Source organism: Telmatherina bonti, assembly GCF_933228915.1.
Source record: "Telmatherina bonti genome assembly, chromosome: 15".
Lineage (NCBI taxonomy): Eukaryota > Metazoa > Chordata > Actinopteri > Atheriniformes > Telmatherinidae > Telmatherina > Telmatherina bonti.
This window is the reverse complement of record NC_136613.1, coordinates 14,245,674-14,265,050: the sequence shown is the minus strand read 5'-3', so window position 1 is coordinate 14,265,050 and position 19,377 is coordinate 14,245,674. Positions and strand designations below refer to the sequence as shown.

General features: G+C 41.0%; 1 protein-coding gene across 8 annotated transcripts in view; it reads left to right on the top strand.

Moving 5' to 3' along the window:
- mycbp2 (MYC binding protein 2) overlaps positions 1–19,231 on the top strand; it is a 57,332-nt gene extending 38,101 nt beyond the window's left edge. For 3 of the 8 annotated variants that reach the window (XM_079254361.1, XM_079254362.1, XM_079254360.1), the window contains 32 exons: positions 1,277–1,501; positions 2,415–2,547; positions 3,581–3,706; positions 5,289–5,477; positions 7,552–9,189; positions 9,271–9,440; positions 9,533–9,780; positions 9,885–10,052; positions 10,345–10,502; positions 10,588–10,787; positions 11,001–11,150; positions 11,236–11,396; positions 11,544–11,700; positions 11,856–12,080; positions 12,201–12,266; positions 12,363–12,602; positions 12,722–12,811; positions 12,899–12,979; positions 13,074–13,340; positions 13,712–13,995; positions 14,110–14,206; positions 14,300–14,419; positions 14,519–14,620; positions 14,715–14,843; positions 15,044–15,176; positions 15,326–15,429; positions 15,911–16,099; positions 16,191–16,298; positions 16,496–16,705; positions 16,786–16,893; positions 17,195–17,360; positions 17,964–19,231. In XM_079254361.1, the coding sequence (XP_079110487.1) occupies positions 1,277–1,501; positions 2,415–2,547; positions 3,581–3,706; positions 5,289–5,477; positions 7,552–9,189; positions 9,271–9,440; positions 9,533–9,780; positions 9,885–10,052; positions 10,345–10,502; positions 10,588–10,787; positions 11,001–11,150; positions 11,236–11,396; positions 11,544–11,700; positions 11,856–12,080; positions 12,201–12,266; positions 12,363–12,602; positions 12,722–12,811; positions 12,899–12,979; positions 13,074–13,340; positions 13,712–13,995; positions 14,110–14,206; positions 14,300–14,419; positions 14,519–14,620; positions 14,715–14,843; positions 15,044–15,176; positions 15,326–15,429; positions 15,911–16,099; positions 16,191–16,298; positions 16,496–16,705; positions 16,786–16,893; positions 17,195–17,360; positions 17,964–18,079 (6,558 nt within the window). In that variant the 3' untranslated portion in view covers positions 18,080–19,231. The remainder of the gene's footprint in view (positions 1–1,276; positions 1,502–2,414; positions 2,548–3,580; positions 3,707–5,288; positions 5,478–7,551; positions 9,190–9,270; positions 9,441–9,532; positions 9,781–9,884; positions 10,053–10,344; positions 10,503–10,587; positions 10,788–11,000; positions 11,151–11,235; positions 11,397–11,543; positions 11,701–11,855; positions 12,081–12,200; positions 12,267–12,362; positions 12,603–12,721; positions 12,812–12,898; positions 12,980–13,073; positions 13,341–13,711; positions 13,996–14,109; positions 14,207–14,299; positions 14,420–14,518; positions 14,621–14,714; positions 14,844–15,043; positions 15,177–15,325; positions 15,430–15,910; positions 16,100–16,190; positions 16,299–16,495; positions 16,706–16,785; positions 16,894–17,194; positions 17,361–17,963) is intronic. The other 5 variants (XM_079254366.1, XM_079254367.1, XM_079254364.1 and 2 more) reach the window with 3 other exon arrangements.
- Positions 19,232–19,377: the final 146 nt, after the last annotated feature.

Here is a 19,377-nt window from a genome sequence, read left to right as displayed (position 1 = left end):
TATTTGTAATTTTGTTCTGGATTTGGAAAATAATGGGAAGAATTAGGTGTCTGACATGGAAAGTGTTGAAACATTTTCCAGGCTTTGCCTGTACTTGCAGGTCCTCTTGGGCCCTTTTTACAGTGCTCCACAACCAACTGGCCTGTTGGACACGTGTCCTCTCTTATTCACTTTCTCAGATAACCTCTTGTTCAGGAAAAAAAATTTTCTTCCAAAAAAATACATACACTTTCACCCCCTTCCCTTTTTCTCTCCTCTTTTGAGTCATTTACTGTTCCTTGACTGTTTTACAATTTGTTGCTCAGAATGTCTTTAATGCTAGCCAAGGAGTCAGGGATATCGGCTTTTTGTCATGGACCCCATTAACTATATTCCCACCACAGGTGAGTTGTATGAAGGAGGGATAAATAGTTTGACCGCCCCCATAGCTGTCTCATCTCTATCTGTTACTCTACTTGTCCCCTCGAATCCCCTGTGACTGTCATTTTCCCACAGTGTTGATTTCAGAAAGAGGTCCAATTATAGTTGCATGGTTGTCTGTACAGTGATGATATAGTATATCAACTGTTACTGCCCTCTAGACCACTGCAGTGATCACAATTTGAATTTAAGAGCGTTTAAATAATTACTCTTTGGGCTTGAATGTTGCATGGACTTTCAGATACTAATGTCTAGTTTGTTGCATGAGGTCTTGTTTGAAAGGCTTGTTATATAAAATTTAGTCCTGTATCCTGTGTGTCATAGCATGCCTCCCTATAGACTGTATGAGAGCATTCTGCTTAATTTTAGTGTGCCCAGTCTATTTGTTTATAAGTTAAAAGCATTTATTATGCTATGGCTACTCGAAGTGGACATAAATGTGTGCACAGTGCTAGAATTTGTTTTCTTAAATCAATGACAATAACAACCGAAAGTCTATTTATAGTATGTCTGATTATTTTCAAGGGTGGTTAGTCCTTTTTGTTTCATGATCTTTGTGTCAAGACAAGCTTACTGCTGTTCTTTTGTGGCCTAATATTTTACAAACAGATGAGTGAGACATTAGTCTTCTCATTGAACCCTTGGCAAGGACACAAACACATGTTTTTTTTTTATAGCAACTAACTTTGATTTTGAATAACTGTGACCTTAAAGACCACATAGCAAATTCCCAAGTGCTTATGAATGGTTTACTATGAAAAACAAGCTCACTTAGGCCTTGGCTGGTCTTTTACATGTTTTGGATTCCCTTTTGTTACTGTTGTTTGGCTCTAATTTATACTCTTGACTCTTGCAGGAGGTCAGGGGCCAGTCGGAGGAGAACGCTAAGGAGGTGAGCAGCTGCCCTTCCCACGAGGCACCCACTCGGGTGCAGCACAGGGCAGGGCAGGGCGGCGGCCCGGGGCTTTATAAGGTAGTGAAGACCGGGCCCTCTGGTCACAACATCAGAAGCTGCCCAAACCTTAGGGGTATCCCCATTGGAATGTTAGTACTTGGCAACAAGGTCAAGGCAATAGGCGAGGTACGCACTCACCCCAAATAACACAATGTGTTTTTTGTGGCTGGAGCTAAATAATTCAGTCTGCTTAAATCACTTAATGTACTATAAATGATTTTTTTAAATTTTATTTATTTATTTTTTTGGTAAGTTTGGCCTTGACATCTAATCTCACTTTCTAAGTTCACATCAGCTGCTTCTGGGTGTGTGTCTTATATCTTTCCAGTTTTTGAGGTCATATCAACTTCTGTGACTTTAACAATTTTTTGTGACTCACTAATTTCAATTTGTGTATGAACCCATTTCACTTTCAGGGTGTCGTTTTCTGCTGCCTTGAGCTTTCTTAATGAAAATATGATCACAAAGTCTGTTGGAGCCTTTCTGTGACTTGACTGTACTTTTCTTACACTAGTAACAGTTCTGTTGGTATACTTTAAACTTCTCTTTGGTCTGTTGATTTGAGCCTCCTTTATTGGGATATGACCTGCCTTTGGCTGCTGTGGTGTGCCATGCTGTTCAGTAGGTTCCTGAGCTTGTGGTTGAATGCCCTGTGTGGATCTGGGACATGCCGCTTACACATACTAATACCTCCATCTGTGTCTGTTTTTCCACAATGAAAATATTTCAGGGAGTTGAGAAAACATAACTTCATGCATTTACCTTTCAATAAAACACCCCTTTTTATAGAGTAAGTTTTTTTTCCTTTTAATCATAGCTACAGTTTTGTCCAGCAGTGTCTGACAGTGATACACAAAATCAGTTTCAAGTGATCAGATGCTGTTGATTTTGTATGTCAGTCAAATGACTTGAATGCTTGCATGACAATGATCTTTTTTTTGTAGATGTGGTAATGGACTAAATGTTAAGCACTGGAAAATGTCTAAATAGCTTCAAGAGTGTGTGTGAGTATGGATAAAGAGCATTGTTTGTGTATCAGGTGGTCAACTCAGAGGGAACCTGGGTACAGCTGGATAAGAACAGTGTGGTGGAGTTCTGTGAAAGTGATGAGGGAGAGGCGTGGTCATTGTCCAGAGATCGTGGTGGAAACCAGTACCTTCGCCACGATGATGGTAAGCTACAGCTCGACCTGATCATCTAATAATGGATAACCAGCAGTACTGTGAAAAATGTCAATGTGCCGTTTCTCATTTCTTTAAATATTATCTGGAAAAGAGGTAATTGAAGCACGCACAAATTAAGTACAGTATACAAGGTCACAACAAGTTACAAATGTAATGAGCACCTTTATTCTTTACAACATCTGAACCCTCTAAGGCAATCTGTCTTATATTTTCTTTTAGGATTCTTTAGGAATGAAGGACGTTCAAAGTTTCTTTCTTTCTTTTTTTTTTTTTTTTTTTTTTTTGTTGGCTGCCTTTCATTCAGATCTCTGACAAGTTGGTCATACACTGCTTTAGTAATATAGACATCCAGGCTCTCGTGAGGATTTATCATTCATAAGACTTGTTGCTTGGGCAACCTTGGTGTTGTCTTCCTGTTTCTTTCTTAAGCATTGGCACCTTTAGAACCAGCCAATCTGTGGAGATTAGTTTTCAGTATCCATAAGATCAATTCAATAAAAAAACAGATGAATACTTCTAGTGTTTTGTCAGGTTTGTGCTGTTTTCTTTAATATTTCTTAAAGAAATATCTTATAGTTACTACTCTTAAGCTGTAGATTTATCATTTTTTTTTGTCATTCAGAAGTTTTAAACACACTGCACATCATGCAAAGATATGCTAAGCTTTCATTTAATAGCTTTTTGTGAATCATTTTGTTGATGCACAAACATTATATTTTCATTCACATGGAATTCTAATTCGTTAAATAATGTAAATAACATTAAATAATGTAGAAGCAATCAAAGAAATGTGAGGAAAATTTGTATTAATGTAAAAGCTGACAATGTTGAAAGATTTTCTTTCTTTATTTATTATTTATTTTTAAGATCCTTAGAAATTCTGAAGAGCTACTCCTCAAGAGAAAAAGAGTATAAGTATGGCTGTTTGGAAGTAAATCTTAAAAAAACAAGGACTGGCTGCAGACTTTGACATGGGACAGAAATCTTTAATATTCTTGGTTGTTCCAATTTGCTTTTGCAGAACAAACATTACTTGAGCATGCGAATCAGACCCCCCCTCCCAGCCCTTTCTCTGTACAAGCTTTCAACAGGGCCACAACTTCAAATGGAGCACAGGGCTTTGATTACGGCATCTCTAACAACAAAGGTGAGGCCAACTTGGTGTAGACTTTATTAAAAGAAAAAAGTGCATGGACTCTATCTGCATGTCACCATCTTCTAGATTCATATATACACATAGTTTAAAGTTTTTTATTCTATTCAGATTTAACATTCCTTAGTCCCTGTGTTTTAAAAAAGGAGTTTAAATTATGTTTTGATATTATTGACTTATACCTTACATAATTGTTTCTTGAATTCTGTCCCCTTTTCAATATGTTATTCATTATTCACATTACTATTTTGCATTTTCTTTTACTGACACATTAAGCATTTTTTCTATGAAAATAGGTCTACATGATCCAGGTGCTGCTCATGAACAGCTAAACTTTCTCATTCATAGCATTTGTTTCGATGTCTCACTATGGGATCCGCCTCCCTGCGTGTTCCTTTATTCCTGTAACCTTGGCAATATATAGCTGCATCTCTATTAAATTGAGATCCAATCTGAGTCTGTTATCTTTTTGAGATTGCAGGCCTCATCTGTCTTTGATCTGTCATCTCTTTTTGTTTATGCATGCTTTCTGAGTGTTTGACTGCTGCTCCTTCATGCCTAACATCTTTGCAGTGTCAGGCATGTGTCCGCGTGCATGGGCCAGTCAGTGTCATTTGGCCTTCTGTGAGCTGTGCAGTGTGGTGCAGAAACTGGCTCTGAGAACCGTTCTCGCCCTTGATTAAGTCTCCTAGGGGGAAAAAAGGACATTTTTTCACAGAGAGTTTTGTTCTTGCTATAATATAGAATTGTAAATTTTTGCTCGGGCATCAGTGAATTGTTTCCAGACGTATGTATGTCACTCTGCCAGACTACCACCCTGATGCAGTGTCAGTTTTTCTTTTATACAATATTTCTTCTCCTCACTTTGCTTAAGATGAGAATTTAGTCTTTTGAGGTCATTAATTTACACAAACACATTTTTCAAAGCATATCTTATAGTCCTATCTCTTCCTGCTTCAGCGTAGTATCAGAGTGAAAAGAACCACTTGTTAGTGGAACATTTTGACTTTCTTGTGGGCAGTGGTTTTGAATGATATTCATCTTTTTTGTTTTTCTTTTAAACAAAATATTAAGAAATAAATGAGTTAGTGATGTACAGTAGTGGGAATGAGGCCTGTAGCATACTGGAAGCACTTTTTAGTTTTGGTTAGGAGTAAAAAGCCTCACAATAGCTTCTGGATACATCCATAGATCCAAGTCTTAGCTCTCCACGCACTGGAGAATTACTAATACCTCATCTCTTTTTTTCTTCTTTTTTAAAAAAAAAAAAAAACACTCACATTTATTTATTGATTGATTTAACTCTTATAGTGAACCAAGAACCAAACCAGAAGCTTTTGGTAAACAAAGAGACTTTCAAGCCCCACCCAAGCTATCATCCCATTTATTCTAAATCAGCGTGCAAGAGTTGTAGAACCCTGAACGCCCATTTAGATCCTCCCCTCCTTCACATCTCTTGTATTTTGGGAGATGTCTTAATGATAGAAAAAAACCAGGTCACCTTCAATCCCTTTGGAGTCCACAAACCATAGTTAAAGCTATAGTCTCTGCCCTTCCTCTGTCTCCATGTTTGCAGGTGACCGGTTGAGTGCCATACTGAATTCCATTCAGTCTGGGCCCTTCCTCTCAGCAGTTCCCTCCTCCTCCATATTTGAGCAAGCTGCCCAACCTCCCTCCTCCTCCTCCTCCTCCTCCCTTGTCCACAGTCCATTTGTGTTTGGACAGTCCCCCTCCCAAGTGTCTCAGCCACAGCCACAGCTTCTGAGTAAGTCTGTCCTGCTTTTTGATGGCGCTTGCTTGCACAGGCGTTGATCGATTTCCTCCCAATTTTTTTCTTTGTTTTATTTGAAATATTTTTTGGGGAGGACAAAAGTGATAAATGACACATAACAATAGTTATGTTCTAAAAAGCAGAAATATCCAGAACAAGTTGCCATGTCTGACATTCAGTGTTTAAATCTTGTTTGTATTTTTTTTTTTTTTTTAAAGAGCTGATAAATGTGCTAAAAAAAAGGGCACACAGCAGTGCACCTTTTGTTAATACAAGATTTAAAACTTAAATACTTGGACTACCCATCTTGGTGAAGTGGATATTTTTGTCAGCACTCTGATATTGGGTTGAGTTGCTTAGTTTTCTGTTTGCTGTGCTTGCGCTCTTCTTCAGCATGTCTTTACCCTATTCTTCATCTTCATTGCTGCTTTAAATAAAGATCATCATCTTTCATCCTTGACTATCACCCTGTTTCATTTCCTGCCTTTACCAGCCCAAAGCTTTGATATGTAACCAAAAGTCATCTACTTGTTGATTTATTATAGTTAATAAATGAATGAATGAAAAATACTTTATTAATCCCCAAAGGGAAATTCAATAAATTAATTCCTTTATATTGTCCACAATTACTTGTGAAAACAGCTTCAGCTATTAACCACTATTCTGACATTTGCACTTCAGATGGATGATTAAAATAATGAAGCATCATCACATAAAAACATTTGTAAATCAAGGTAGTCTGAAATATCTGTTTGTCCATCTCTTGTGTGGCATTTTTGGTCACTCTCTGTATTTTTTGGCATCACTACTTTATGTCTACTTTTTCATGTTTGATTTGTTACAGAGGCCCTGAGGTATCATGAGAAACATAAGAAATGTTTTCTTAGTAATAAAGTACTTTGCATTCTTGATGCAGAATACTAGTTTACTAGTAACTTAGTCCTTTCCTTGTATAAATCTTAATCTATAATCTACAAAACCTACTTGGTAGATAATTTAGTCTCAAAATCATTGATGATGCTGACAGTGTTCAACTTAATGATTTCTTTTTATCCTGAACAAAGAGGGAATATACAAATTCTTAAAATTAGGTATTTTTTCTGCATCATTCTTGTAGGCCTCTATAACATCTCTTTTCATGTTATATGAGTGCTTACTTCTTTATGTGTCATTCTTGACGTGTTGATCTCCCCATCATATTAACTTTTCTGTTTCCTAGTTCACCCTCTTGACTTCCATTGCTTCTTTGTGCTTTCTTTCTTTCTCTGTGGTTGCCTCCTTGCATTCCATGTCTTGCTTGATTACCTGCTCCACTGTTTTCCGCTGTAGATGGTTCATCACGCAGCCTTGCTTCTCGCGAGCGTGTGCACAAAAGCAGTGTGTCCGTGGCTGGGCATGGCACTGCTCTCTCATCTCTCGCTCTAAGGCAAAAGGGTGGGTAATCACAGAACTCATACTTCCCTCCGACTAAACAGAGGGTGGGTAGGAATTCAAGTAAAACACGGTCTTCTCTGCTGTGAATGAAGAGCTTTGTGTTTTAGATTATGTTTTTGCTAACCTTCAAACTTGGGACTTTCTTGAAATGAAGGCAGAGAAATTGAAGTTAGTGTCTGTTGCTTGTAACACAAGTTCTAAAACATTTTATAAGTGAGTATAGGGTAATGATTGACTTGTAGACAGCTTAAGGATGTTTGCAGGTTTCTAAATTAGTTGCCTGGTCCCAAGGCCATGTCCAGTTTGCAAGAATGGTCCCAGGACTGGGCTGGAATCCATCTTTCATCAGCACCTTCATGGTCCACCAGCTATCATCATCCATATCAGTGTTGGTCCGATAACAGATATGCTTGTGAAAAACATCTAGCCAATCATTTTGAAAGCAGTACAATTCCCTTTTAAAGAATGTTACCTTGTGGATGTTGCCTTTCTGCCCTTCTTTTCATTTACATGTATTTCTTTTTTTACATTTGTTTTTCTGCCAAATGTTGAGCTGCAGAGTTACAGTAACACTCTCATTCATTACCAGTATTACCCTCTTTTATTAATTATGTTTGGGTCATTTATTTTTTAGGTGAACGAGGGAACTTGATGTCCAGTGCACGACCCATGTCTCCATCTTCTAAACAGCGTCAGGAGAATCGCTCACCCAAACAAGAGAGCCGAGGAAGCCGCTCCTCTGAGCAGGGTAGGGTGAAGACGAGTGAGGGAGGAATCTCCGCCAGTGAGGCCTTCATCCTCCGCTCAGACACGGCCAAACTGAAGTCGGACTCCCACAGCCGCTCACACTCACCCAATCACAACACTCTGCAGGCTCTAAAGGCAGACAGTAGAACCTCTGGAATGCGGGCAGAGTCCCCAAATCCTGGATCTCGCTCCTCCTCTCCAAAACAAAAAGGTGTGTCCTCCTCGGGGAGATCTAGTCCCTCCAGCACTTTTTCCCAGCACTCCTCTTCAACCCAACATGACAAGAACCTACCCCCTAAAGTCAGCCCTTCTTCTAAAGCTCGACTTGATCCTCCCAGAGAAAGATCCAAATCAGACTCTTATACCCTGGACCCAGACACCCTCAGAAAAAAGAAGCTTCCCCTTACAGAGCCACTTAGGGGCAGATCTACCTCTCCTAAACCTAAACTATCTCCTAAAGACCCAAACAAAGGAGTGACTAGCAACGCAGAAAACCGTGTTCCGTCTCCCCATGTCACGCAGGAGAACCTCCACAGTGAGGTTGTTGAAGTTTGTACTTCTAGCGCTCTCCTCTCCAATGAGGATGTAAATGATGAGAATGCGGATGTCCGTAATTCCGAAGATGGTTCATGTAAAGTGCACTTCAGTATTGGTAAAGCCCCTGTCAAAGAAGAAACAGAGAGCCGCTCTTCCCCTAAAGTCAGCCGCAAAACCTCCAGTCGACACACACGCCCCAAAAAGGACAAATCTGGGCCTTTGTTTAAAGGTGAGAGTACATCACGGATCACGGAGCCTGCCAAACAGGCCATGTCACCATCTGTGGCTGAATGCGCTCGTGCAGTGTTTGCTGCATTTCTGTGGCATGAAGGTATTGTTCATGATGCCATGGCCTGCTCCTCTTTCCTCAAGTTCAACCCAGACTTAACCAAAGAGCATGCACCAATTCGAAGCTCCCTGGGTGGACAGGGGGCTGAGGAGAAGGAGAGCAAGCTGAAGAACCGCCATTCTTTGGAGATTTCCTCTGCTCTCAACATGTTTAACATTGCTCCACATGGCCCAGACATCTCAAAAATGGGCAGCATCAACAAAAACAAAGTCTTATCAATGTTGAAGGAGCCTCCGCTGCCGGAGAAGTGTGAAGATGGAAAAGGAGAATCTGTTTCATATGAGATGACTTCCCATCCCTCTATGAGGGCAAAGTCAATTTTGCCATTAACATTACAGCATTTAGTAGCATTCTGGGAGGACATTTCCATGGCCACTATTAAGGCAGCAACCCAGAACATGATCTTCCCCAGCCCGGGGTCCAGTGCCATCTTAAAGAAGAAGGAGCACGAGAAAGACAGCAAAAAGACAAAGAAGGAGAAAAAGAAAAGAGAGAAGGCAGAGGTGCGCCCAAGAGGAAATCTGTTTGGGGAGATGGCGCAACTCGCCATGGGTGGACCAGAGAAAGACACCATCTGTGAACTGTGCGGGGAATCTCATCCTTACCCTGTCACATACCACATGAGACAGGCCCACCCAGGTGACGATCCAGGGAAGATGTTTTGCTTCACAGAGAGCTTTTAATGTTCTAACTTCCTTATTTTGTTCATTTTTTTGTCAGGTTGTGGTCGCTATGCAGGAGGCCAGGGCTACAACAGTATTGGCCACTTCTGTGGGGGTTGGGCTGGAAATTGTGGAGATGGGGGGATAGGAGGCAGCACTTGGTACCTGGTGTGCGATCGTTGTCGGGAGAAATACCTCAGAGAGAAACAGACTGCGGCCAGGGAAAAGGTAGCAGTACTGTGAAAAGGCCTCAGTGCTTAACACTCCTGTTTCATTAACTAAAACACATTTTTAAACTAATGCAGTTTGCATTTTTCCAGGTTAAGCAGTCAAGAAAGAAACCCCTTCAGGTCAAGACCCCACGGGCCCTACCCACTATGGAAGCGCACCAGGTGATTCGTGCGAATGCGTTGTTTCTGCTGTCCCTCAGCAGTGCAGCAGAGCCCAGCATGCTGTGCCACCACCCTCCCCGGCCGCTTCATTCCCAGCTGCTTCCCAGCCTAAAAGAGGGGGTGTCTGAAGAACTCCCTAATAAGATGGGCTGCCTCTATCTTCAGACATTAGCAAGGTAGTTAGCTGCGCAGTTCATAATACATTGGTTTTTGTGGATTGGGATCTTTATATCAATACAGATGTGCATATTTTGACTCTACTTATCTTCTTATCCTGAAGGCAACACACTGAAAACTTTGGGGCCTACCAAGACGACAACCTTTTCCAAGATGAGATGAGGTATTTGCGCTCAACATCGGTTCCTGCCCCATACATTTCAGTCACTCCCGATGCCTGCCCCAATGTGTTTGAGGAACCAGAGAGCAACATGAAATCAATGCCCCCCAGGTAAGACAGTTAAAATGTACTTTTCATCCTTTTTTCTGAATTAAGTAAACTGAGAATGTACAGTAAACTATAGCCAGATTTTCTCTCAGCATAATCCTGTACTGTTTTGGATGTCAAACAGATGTCTGCTTGTCTTTGTAAACATATCATTTTTACAGTTTCTGCTAATCTTAGACAAAAGTGCTGTGAAAGTTTTCTTTTAAATGACAACCATCTGGTTGCCTTTTTTGATAATATAGTTGGAGGTTAAACGGCATTCTTATAAATTTGTCTTTATTTGCTTTGTTTTTAGTCTTGAGACCAGTCCAATCACAGACAGCGATACTGCAAAGCGTACAGTGTTCCAGAGGTCTTACTCAGTTGTGGCATCTGAGTATGACAAGCAGCACTCGCCCTCTCCAGCCCGAGTGAAAGCTGTGCCCAGACGTAGGGTTCATAGTGGTGATGCAGGTAATCACTGTAGGAATGATAAATGATTCTTCCAGAATGACTTTTGGCACAATTTTAATGGTAAACGCCTTTCTTCTACATCTAGAAGTGGGCTCTTCCCTGTTGCGTCACCCGTCTCCAGAGCTTTCCCGACTGATCTCAGCTCACGGCTCCCTCAGTAAGGGTGAGAGGAACTTCCAGTGGCCTGTCCTCGCTTTTGTTATCCAGCACCATGATCTTGAGGGCCTGGAAGTAGCTATGAAGCATGCACTTCGGAAGTCTGCCTGCAGGGTATTTGCCATGGAGGTATGGTGTCTTTGAATTTTAATGCTGACTCTTGCTTCAGTAATTGCTAATTTTACAGATGTGCCTTCAGGCCGTAAGCAGTTAATTGGTTGATATCTTGTAAATGGATTTTGTGGGCTAAACCTTGTAATATGCTTTAATTTCGCTTGTACTGCATGTAATGATGAGACTACAAGACTAATAGATTTGATTGTGTTTTTATTTCTCTATCAGGCATTCAACTGGCTTCTGTGCAATGTGATCCAGACCACATCTCTGCACGACATTCTTTGGCATTTCGTTGCATCTCTCACCCCATCACCTTGTGAGCCTGAAGATGAGGAAGATGATGAGAACAAGGGCAACAAAGAAATTGTTGAGCAGGTATAAATGGTTTACCATTTTGCAACATGTAAACTTAGTTCTGCTTTGTCACATATCTAATGATAAGCATCTTCCTACCACACAGGAAAGAGACCTTGGTGTTTGTGAACATCCTCTGTCAGACATTGTGATTGCTGGAGAAGCAGCTCATCCTCTCCCCCACACCTTCCATCGTCTCCTTCAGACCATCTCTGATCTCATGATGTCACTTCCCAGTGGCAGCTCGCTTCAACAAATGGCACTTAGGTACAGTTTCTGGTCAAATTTAGACTAAATTACTAGAAAAAGCTTGCTCAATACTTCTACATTTCAGCCCCTTTCTTTATGTTTTTTGCTTATTTGGAGGTACTTGCGTATTGGAGGAAATGCAATGATTATGACTCATTCTTTTAGGTGCTGGAGTCTCAAGTTCAAGCAGTCTGACCATCAATTCCTCCACCAAAGCAATGTTTTCCATCACATTAACAACATCTTGTCCAAGTCAGATGATGGGGACAGTGAGGAGAGCTTCAATATCAGTGTGCAGTCTGGCTACGAAGCAATGAGCCAGGCAAGAGAACAACACATTAATGAGTTTTTACTGAATGTACAAGTCTGCACCAGACATAATATCAGCTGGTTACCACAGCTCGAGTTAGCTTTTGGCTCTTGTTTGAACTCATTGGTTGTACGTGATTCTGATTCTGATGCATGGGTGCTTTATAGGACCTCTGCCTGGTAACCTGTTTGAAGGACCTGACTAGTGTAGTAGATATCAAGACGTCAAGTCGCCCTGCCATGATCGGCAGCCTAACAGATGGCTCCACTGAGACCTTCTGGGAGTCTGGAGATGAGGACAAGAATAAAACCAAAAGTATCACCATCAGCTGTGTGAAAGGCATAAATGCTACCAAGGTGTCTGTTCATGTGGACAATTCCAGAGACATTGGGGTAAGGAACACAAGAAATCCGGATATTACAGGGGCTGATATGCTGCTTGTGATAAGTGCCCTAATTGTATTAATGATGACCAAACTAAAAGTGTTTTTGTTTGTTCCACCATATTTGCAGAACAAAGTCACAGCTGTGACATTCCTGTGTGGGAAGGCAATAGAAGACCTCTGCAGGATCAAGCAGGTAGGAGGTTTTGTTAACTGCATGAAGAATGGAATAAATGATCATCTGGAATAGTTGGTGTCTGTCAAACAATGCCTGTCTGCTTTTGCATTACAGGTTGACCTCGACTCTCGTCACATGGGCTGGGTAACAAGTGAGCTTCCTGGAGGAGATCATCATGTGATCAAAGTAGAACTGAAAGGTCCTGAAAACACCCTGAGGGTGCGTCAGGTGAAGGTTCTCGGTTGGAAAGATGGGGAAAGCATCAAGATACCTGGGCAAATCTCAGCCAGCATGGCCCAGCAGAAGAACTGTGAAGCGGAGACTCTTAGAGTTTTCCGTCTCATTACCTCACAGGTTAGTCCAGCTATCTCATTTGAGTGAATTTTTAGCATTATTTCTTTGCAGATGATACATTTGGGTGAAAATTGCAGTTCTGTTTTGAAAACTTTGAATACTTTTCTGTTTGAATTTAGGTTTTTGGGAAATTAATATGTGGAGATGCAGAGCCAACTCCAGAGCAGGAAGAGAAAAACCTGCTTTCATCACCAGAAGGAGAGGACAAGGTCAATACTCTTACAATTTAACTGTATGACTCTCATGTTTGGAAACCTTTCTAATCATGTTTTGTCTTTTTGCATTTCTGTAAACAGGTACCATCTGATGCTGATCTGAAAGAACACATGGTGGGGATCATTTTCAGCAGGAGCAAGCTCACCAACCTGCAGAAACAAGTAAATGCTACTGTTAAGCAATTTGAACCACTGCAAACTCAGTTAAGTATGGCAACCTCTGCAGTCTAAGCTAATATTTGTATTTTATTCGCAGGTGTGTGCTCACATCGTCCAGGCCATTCGTATGGAGGCCACGCGTGTGAGAGAGGAGTGGGAACACGCCATCTCCAGCAAGGAGAACGCCAATTCTCAGCCAAGTGATGACGATGCCTCCTCAGACGCCTACTGCTTTGAGCTCCTCTCCATGGTCCTGGCCTTGAGTGGCTCCAATGTTGGCCGCCAGTACTTAGCTCAGCAGCTCACACTTATGCAAGACCTGTTTTCTCTGCTGCACACTGCATCCCCAAGGGTACAGAGACAGGTAGGAGAGAATTTGAATACAGACAGATAATTAGGAGTTATGTCTCATGCCTTTTAGTAATTCCGTGTAGCCTGGGGAGCTTTGTTGCTGATTAAAAAGACAATTAATGGAAACTATTCAGTCATTGAATATTATGTAGGTGCATTACTTATTTGCTTGCAGTAATACTGCCATCATCTGGCATCAAATTGAATTGCATGGTGCTGGTCATTACTTTGCAAATGTGCTTGCGTACTTGCGTGCACTGTAGAATTAGCTACTCTCAAATAATACTTTTTTAAAATAAATATTTTCACTGTAAAAAAGTTTGGAAAATAACCTTGTGGGTCTATTGAAAAGTTTAGTGTTTACCTTTTGACCTTTTTTCATAGGTGACGTCACTACTTCGACGTGTGCTACCAGAGGTGACGCCTGTGCGTCTTGCCAGCATCATTGGAGTGAAGGCGCTGCCTCCGGCAGACATCAGTGACATCATTCACTCCACAGAGAAGGGCGACTGGAATAAACTGGGCATTCTTGACATGTTTCTGGGGTGCATTGCAAAAGCCCTGACTGTGCAGTTGAAAGCCAAAGGCACCACTATCTCTGGCACAGCTGGAATGGCTGTAGGGAAAGGTGTCACAACTGTCACGCTGCCCATGATCTTCAACTCTAGGTGAGGTGCCTTTTAAGTCCTTCCACTGAGACACAATTTAATTCATAAAGGGTTTATGAGTTTAGTTGCTTTTAATGCACCCTACTCCTTTCTTTTTGTTTTGTTTTTCATCAGCTACCTTCGCAGAGGTGAGAGCCACTGGTGGATGAAAGGCTCCACGCCTCCACAGATTGCAGAAATCATCATAAAGCTGGTTAAAGACATGGCAGCTGTGAGTCTGTAGTGTTTGATGCCATTCCTTGTGTGTTTTTATTGTGATTACATTTGAAATAATGCTTCTAACACAAGTATGTGCCATTTGAAGGGCCATCTTTCCGATGCCTGGTCCAGAGTCACCAAAAATGCAATAGCCGAGACCATCATTGCGCTCACTAAAATGGAGGAAGAGCATCGATCTCCTGTGCGCTGTATCGCAACAACAAGGGTATCAAAATTGTCTCAGAAATAAACAGGTCATGGATCAGTGTTCTCAAATATTGAGTGTTTATAATTTTTTTTTAAATTATACACTTTTTACCCTTAGCTGTGGCTGGCCTTGGCATCACTGTGTGTGCTGGACCAGGATCATGTGGACAGATTGTCCTCTGGTCGTTGGATGGGCAAAGATGGACAGCAGAAGCAGATGGTAAGAGCTGAATGAACTGCTAAGCGCTGTTTGGTTTAAAACTGACTGACAGAGGATAAAACGCATAATTTATTCTCGCCTCTTCTACCCACAGCCCATGTGCGACAATCATGACGATGGTGAGACAGCAGCCATCATCCTCTGTAACATGTGTGGCAACCTTTGCACTGACTGTGATCGCTTCCTCCATCTGCACCGACGCACACGCTCTCACCAGAGACAGGTTAGGTTTCGGGCTTAAGTTAGGGGTTCGTCTGAACATGAATGATCAGAAGTGGTTCATGGAAAACAATTATTTTACACTGGAGAATCTTCACCCTCTCCAAAGAAGTCAGTTGAACTACTGTGGAGACCCACTTCTTTTGAAGAGAGTGGCATTTTTGTATTCAGTGTGTCTTAACCTTATATTTGTACTTGTTTCAGGTGTTTAAGGAGGAAGAAGAGGCTATAAAGGTGGATCTCCATGAAGGTTGCGGGAGGACGAAGCTCTTCTGGCTCATGGCCCTGGCCGACTCAAAGACAATGAAGGCCATGGTGGAGTTCAGGGAGCACACAGGTAAAGCCGAAACAATGCATCAGTCTGATTGTTTTAGCCAACATTTATTATTTTTATGCCAATAAGTGAATAAGAAGGAATAATGATAAAACTTCAACCTTCCCTCAAACCCACGTATTCCTGTTCTGACTCACTAATTATTTTTGCAGGTAAACCAGCATCCAGCAGCTCAGACGCCTGCAGGTTCTGTGGGACAAGAAATGGGACTGAGCTGTCTGCAGTGGGAAGTGTCTGCTCAGACCCAGACTGTCAGGTAATAAATCATATATACAGTTATTGTGGTAAAACTGGAACCAGCTGCTACTTTTAAGTTTGGATGTGAAAGTCAAACGGGAAATACATTTCCTTGAATTTGACATATGTACCAAATGTATAAGCTGTAGAAACAGATGTAATATAGTAAATAAGTTTCAGTGAATATTCTGGACATACATCAGTTTTTTCTGAGTGGAGAGTTTTTCATTGAATGTTTAGATATTTTACAAGATGAGAAGGGGTTCTAGCTAAATGATCAATTCATGAATACTACTAAAAGAAAGAATGGTGTTGTTGAATAATGGATTAACTTCTGTCTGATAAGAAACTGATAAGAAACCTACACAAGATGCCTGTTAAGCAGTATGGCGCTGCAAGTAGATAAAACGGCTACATAGTATTTGTAAGTAAATTAACTTGTGTATACTGAAGTTTTTTTTTTAAGCAATCTCCATGTACTTTCATGTCATCTCTCTCAGGAATACGCCAAGCTGGCGTGCAGTAAGACCCATCCCTGTGGACATCCTTGTGGAGGAGTCAAAAATGAGGAGAGCTGTCTGCCATGTCTGCATGGCTGCGATAAGAACACTGGCTGTCTGAAGCAGGATGCAGATGACATGTGCATGATCTGCTTCACAGAAGCCCTCTCTGCTGCTCCTGCAGTACAGGTAGTTAACAATAAAAGTGTTTTGCTCTCAGATTAATTTCTGGGTTTTAAATATTCTCTCTTTTAATGGTAACTGTTGGATCTGTTTGCAGTTGGACTGCACTCATGTGTTTCACCTTCAGTGCACTCGTCGTGTTCTTGAAAACCGCTGGCTCGGGCCCCGAATCACCTTTGGGTTCATGTTGTGCCCTATTTGCAAGGTGGGATGTTATCTAAACCTCCCTGGAATCACCTCCACCCAGAGAGGGCCGGCAAACTGTTTAATTGAGTGTGCTTCTGTTAAATCTACATTCAGTGACTTCTTTATTCAGCGTCATATTTGGCATACATGACCTTAACTCAGGAGAAATGCTTTTTTTTAAAAATAGTCTTGTTCGATTGCATGTTTTGTTTGCAGAACAAGATCAACCACTCTGTGATTAAAGACCTGCTCGACCCCATTAAGGAGCTCTATGAGGATGTGAGGAGAAAGGCTCTGATGAGGCTGGAGTACGAGGGTCTGCACAAGAGCGAGGCGATAACAACACCAGGAGCACGCTTCCACAATGACCCTGCAGGCTTTGCCATGAATAGATATGCATACTATGTCTGCTACAAGTGCAAAAAGGTGCCAGATGAGTTTAATACAGGATATTTTTAGTTTGCCTGTTGGATATGGACAGAAAATTAACAATCCTGTTTATATAGGCATATTTTGGTGGAGAGGCCCGCTGTGATGCAGAAGCAGGACAGGGTGATGACTATGACCCCAGCGAACTGATCTGTGGAGCATGCTCAGATGTTTCTAGAGCTCAGGTGGGTACATGCCACCTATGAGGATACTGCAACCAAAAAAGGCTTGTTATGAGCAGTGCGACATACACTTATGAGCCTTCTTGGAAAAAGTGAGAGGGTTTATAGCAACTTCCATGTCAGAGTGCTAAATCTAGTTATAAACAGCAGTTGGTTCAGTTAGCTTAGCATTTAAACCTACGAAAACAAAGGATGAGTTGTGCTTTGTCCAAAAGTAAATACATATAAATTTGTATCTATAACTCACTTAAAACGATCTTTCCATAAACAATGTCCTAAACCTGGTTTGGTCTTCTTCCATCAGATGTGCTCCAAGCATGGCACAGACTTCCTTGAGTATAAATGCCGGTACTGCTGCTCTGTGGCTGTTTTCTTCTGCTTTGGCACTACACACTTCTGTAATGCCTGTCATGATGACTTCCAGAGGATGACAAGTGTCCCTAAAGAGGAACTGCCCCACTGTCCTGCAGGTGATGAACTCTTCCCATTCAACGAAAATAACATAATTAAATTACCTCAGCTTTGATTTCAGCATCTTCATTAATGGAACTTTAATGTAATGTTTGACTGTATGCACCTTCCCTCCTATATGCATCTGTACACATTCAGCACACATTCCAACTCTTTAATGTTACATATTCTGAATTGTTGCAGAAAAATATTAAATTTAAGGACGAGGAAGGGTTGTTCCTTTTGATTCATGGACTGGTTCAAAAGCTTTTGTTTTGTACCTGCTGTTTCTCCAGACAAAATACTGATAAAGTACAGACCCCTCCTTCAATTCTGAAACAGTGATGACAAAATAATTTTGAAACCTGTTTATGCTGAGTAGGTTGGCCTTCAGTGTGACTCAAAGACAGATTCTCTCTAATGCTTAGAGCATGGCGTAAAGCAGCTTACAATACCTCAGAATGATCTCATTTCAGTTTCATTTTAATAAGGATTTCGGTAAACACAAGGTTGACTCCATTTACTCATTATCCACCTTTTTATTACTTTATATAGATTGTCTCTATAGAAACTGATCTAGCAATGAGAAGAAAGTAATATAATATTTTAATAATATTCCACAGGACCCAAAGGCAAGCAGCTGGAAGGCACTGAATGTCCTTTGCACGTGGTCCACCCACCGACCGGGGAAGAGTTCGCTCTGGGTTGTGGGGTGTGCAGGAATGCTCACACCTTCTAATCGGCAAGAGACGTTTTACTGAAAACCAGATTGTCTACTGTGATTTCTGGCGGCTGCTGCTGCTGAAGCTCAGCGGAGAAACTTGACTGTTGCACTGTCAAGTCTGCTGGAGGCCGGACCAGGTTTCTGCTCTATGCCAAGAGTCCTCAGGTCTGCTCCTTTACCCCAACATCAGTATCCAGACTCTGCCATGAAAATGAGCTGTAGCTTCTTTGGATTCAGAGTAATCTGAATGGAGAAAAAAAAAAAGTACAATTAAAAAAAAATAAAAGAAAAAAAAGAACATAACTTGTGACGTGTTTGCATGCGGCCGTAGTATTCCCTCGGCTTCTATAGACGTTGCACATCTCCCAATCACAGAAGCGTAACAATACAAATTAAATAATGGATATGAAATGAGTTTGCTTAAAGGCAAATGTGGGTGAAAGTGGGTTTAAAAAAAGAAGAAAAAAGGAATGGGATGTATTTCCAGCTTCCTAACTGAGTTTAAAATATTGTTGTATGTAAACTTTTTTTTTTTTTTTTTTCGTAATCTTGTACAGTATTCTCCACTGTCAAGTGCATCATGGGTTGACGGACAAAAAAAGAATTTAAAAAAAAAGATGTTGGATAAGACTGTTAAGAATATTTGGGAGGAAATAGTGTATGATTTATCTAATCTTGTATATAATGATATTATTCAAAATAGCTGTATTCCGAAAATTGCTCTCCTCAGTTTTGTTTGATATTCTGGGTTATGTTTTGAGCCAGAACTTTTGATGAAGTGCAATACTGGGTGTGCCTCCTATTTTGCAGCTGTTTAACCTATGGAATGTATGTCAAATAAAGCCACTGTACATTTTTATACAGTAGACAGTCGTGATTTCCCCCCTTCAAATGTCAGTTTTCGTCTGCTGTCTGGAAATTATGAGGGTCCTTACATCTGCAGTGAATGATGGCGGATGTAAAGCCTGTTTGTAGCTCTGATAAATAAATAAAACACCAAAATCCTACAAAATACAAAAAAGGACAAAAAAGAGTTCACACACCTGAATGATTTGAGGAGCCAGTCTTCACACCAAATAAAATTGTGCACTTGTCATGCTTTTTCCTAGTGGGAGGCACAGAGTTTGGGAGTGAAAGGAACAGAGTGTGGGTGGGCGGGGGCAAAACAGCTGCTGTTAAATAAAAAGCTTAATACTTGTGAATTTGCTCTGTAATATCTGTGGTGGATGGAGTTGAATGGTAATAAACCATATTCTCTGTTTCACAAAGTATATATTGTGTCATCTGTGAGTGAGTGATAATATGGTGACATT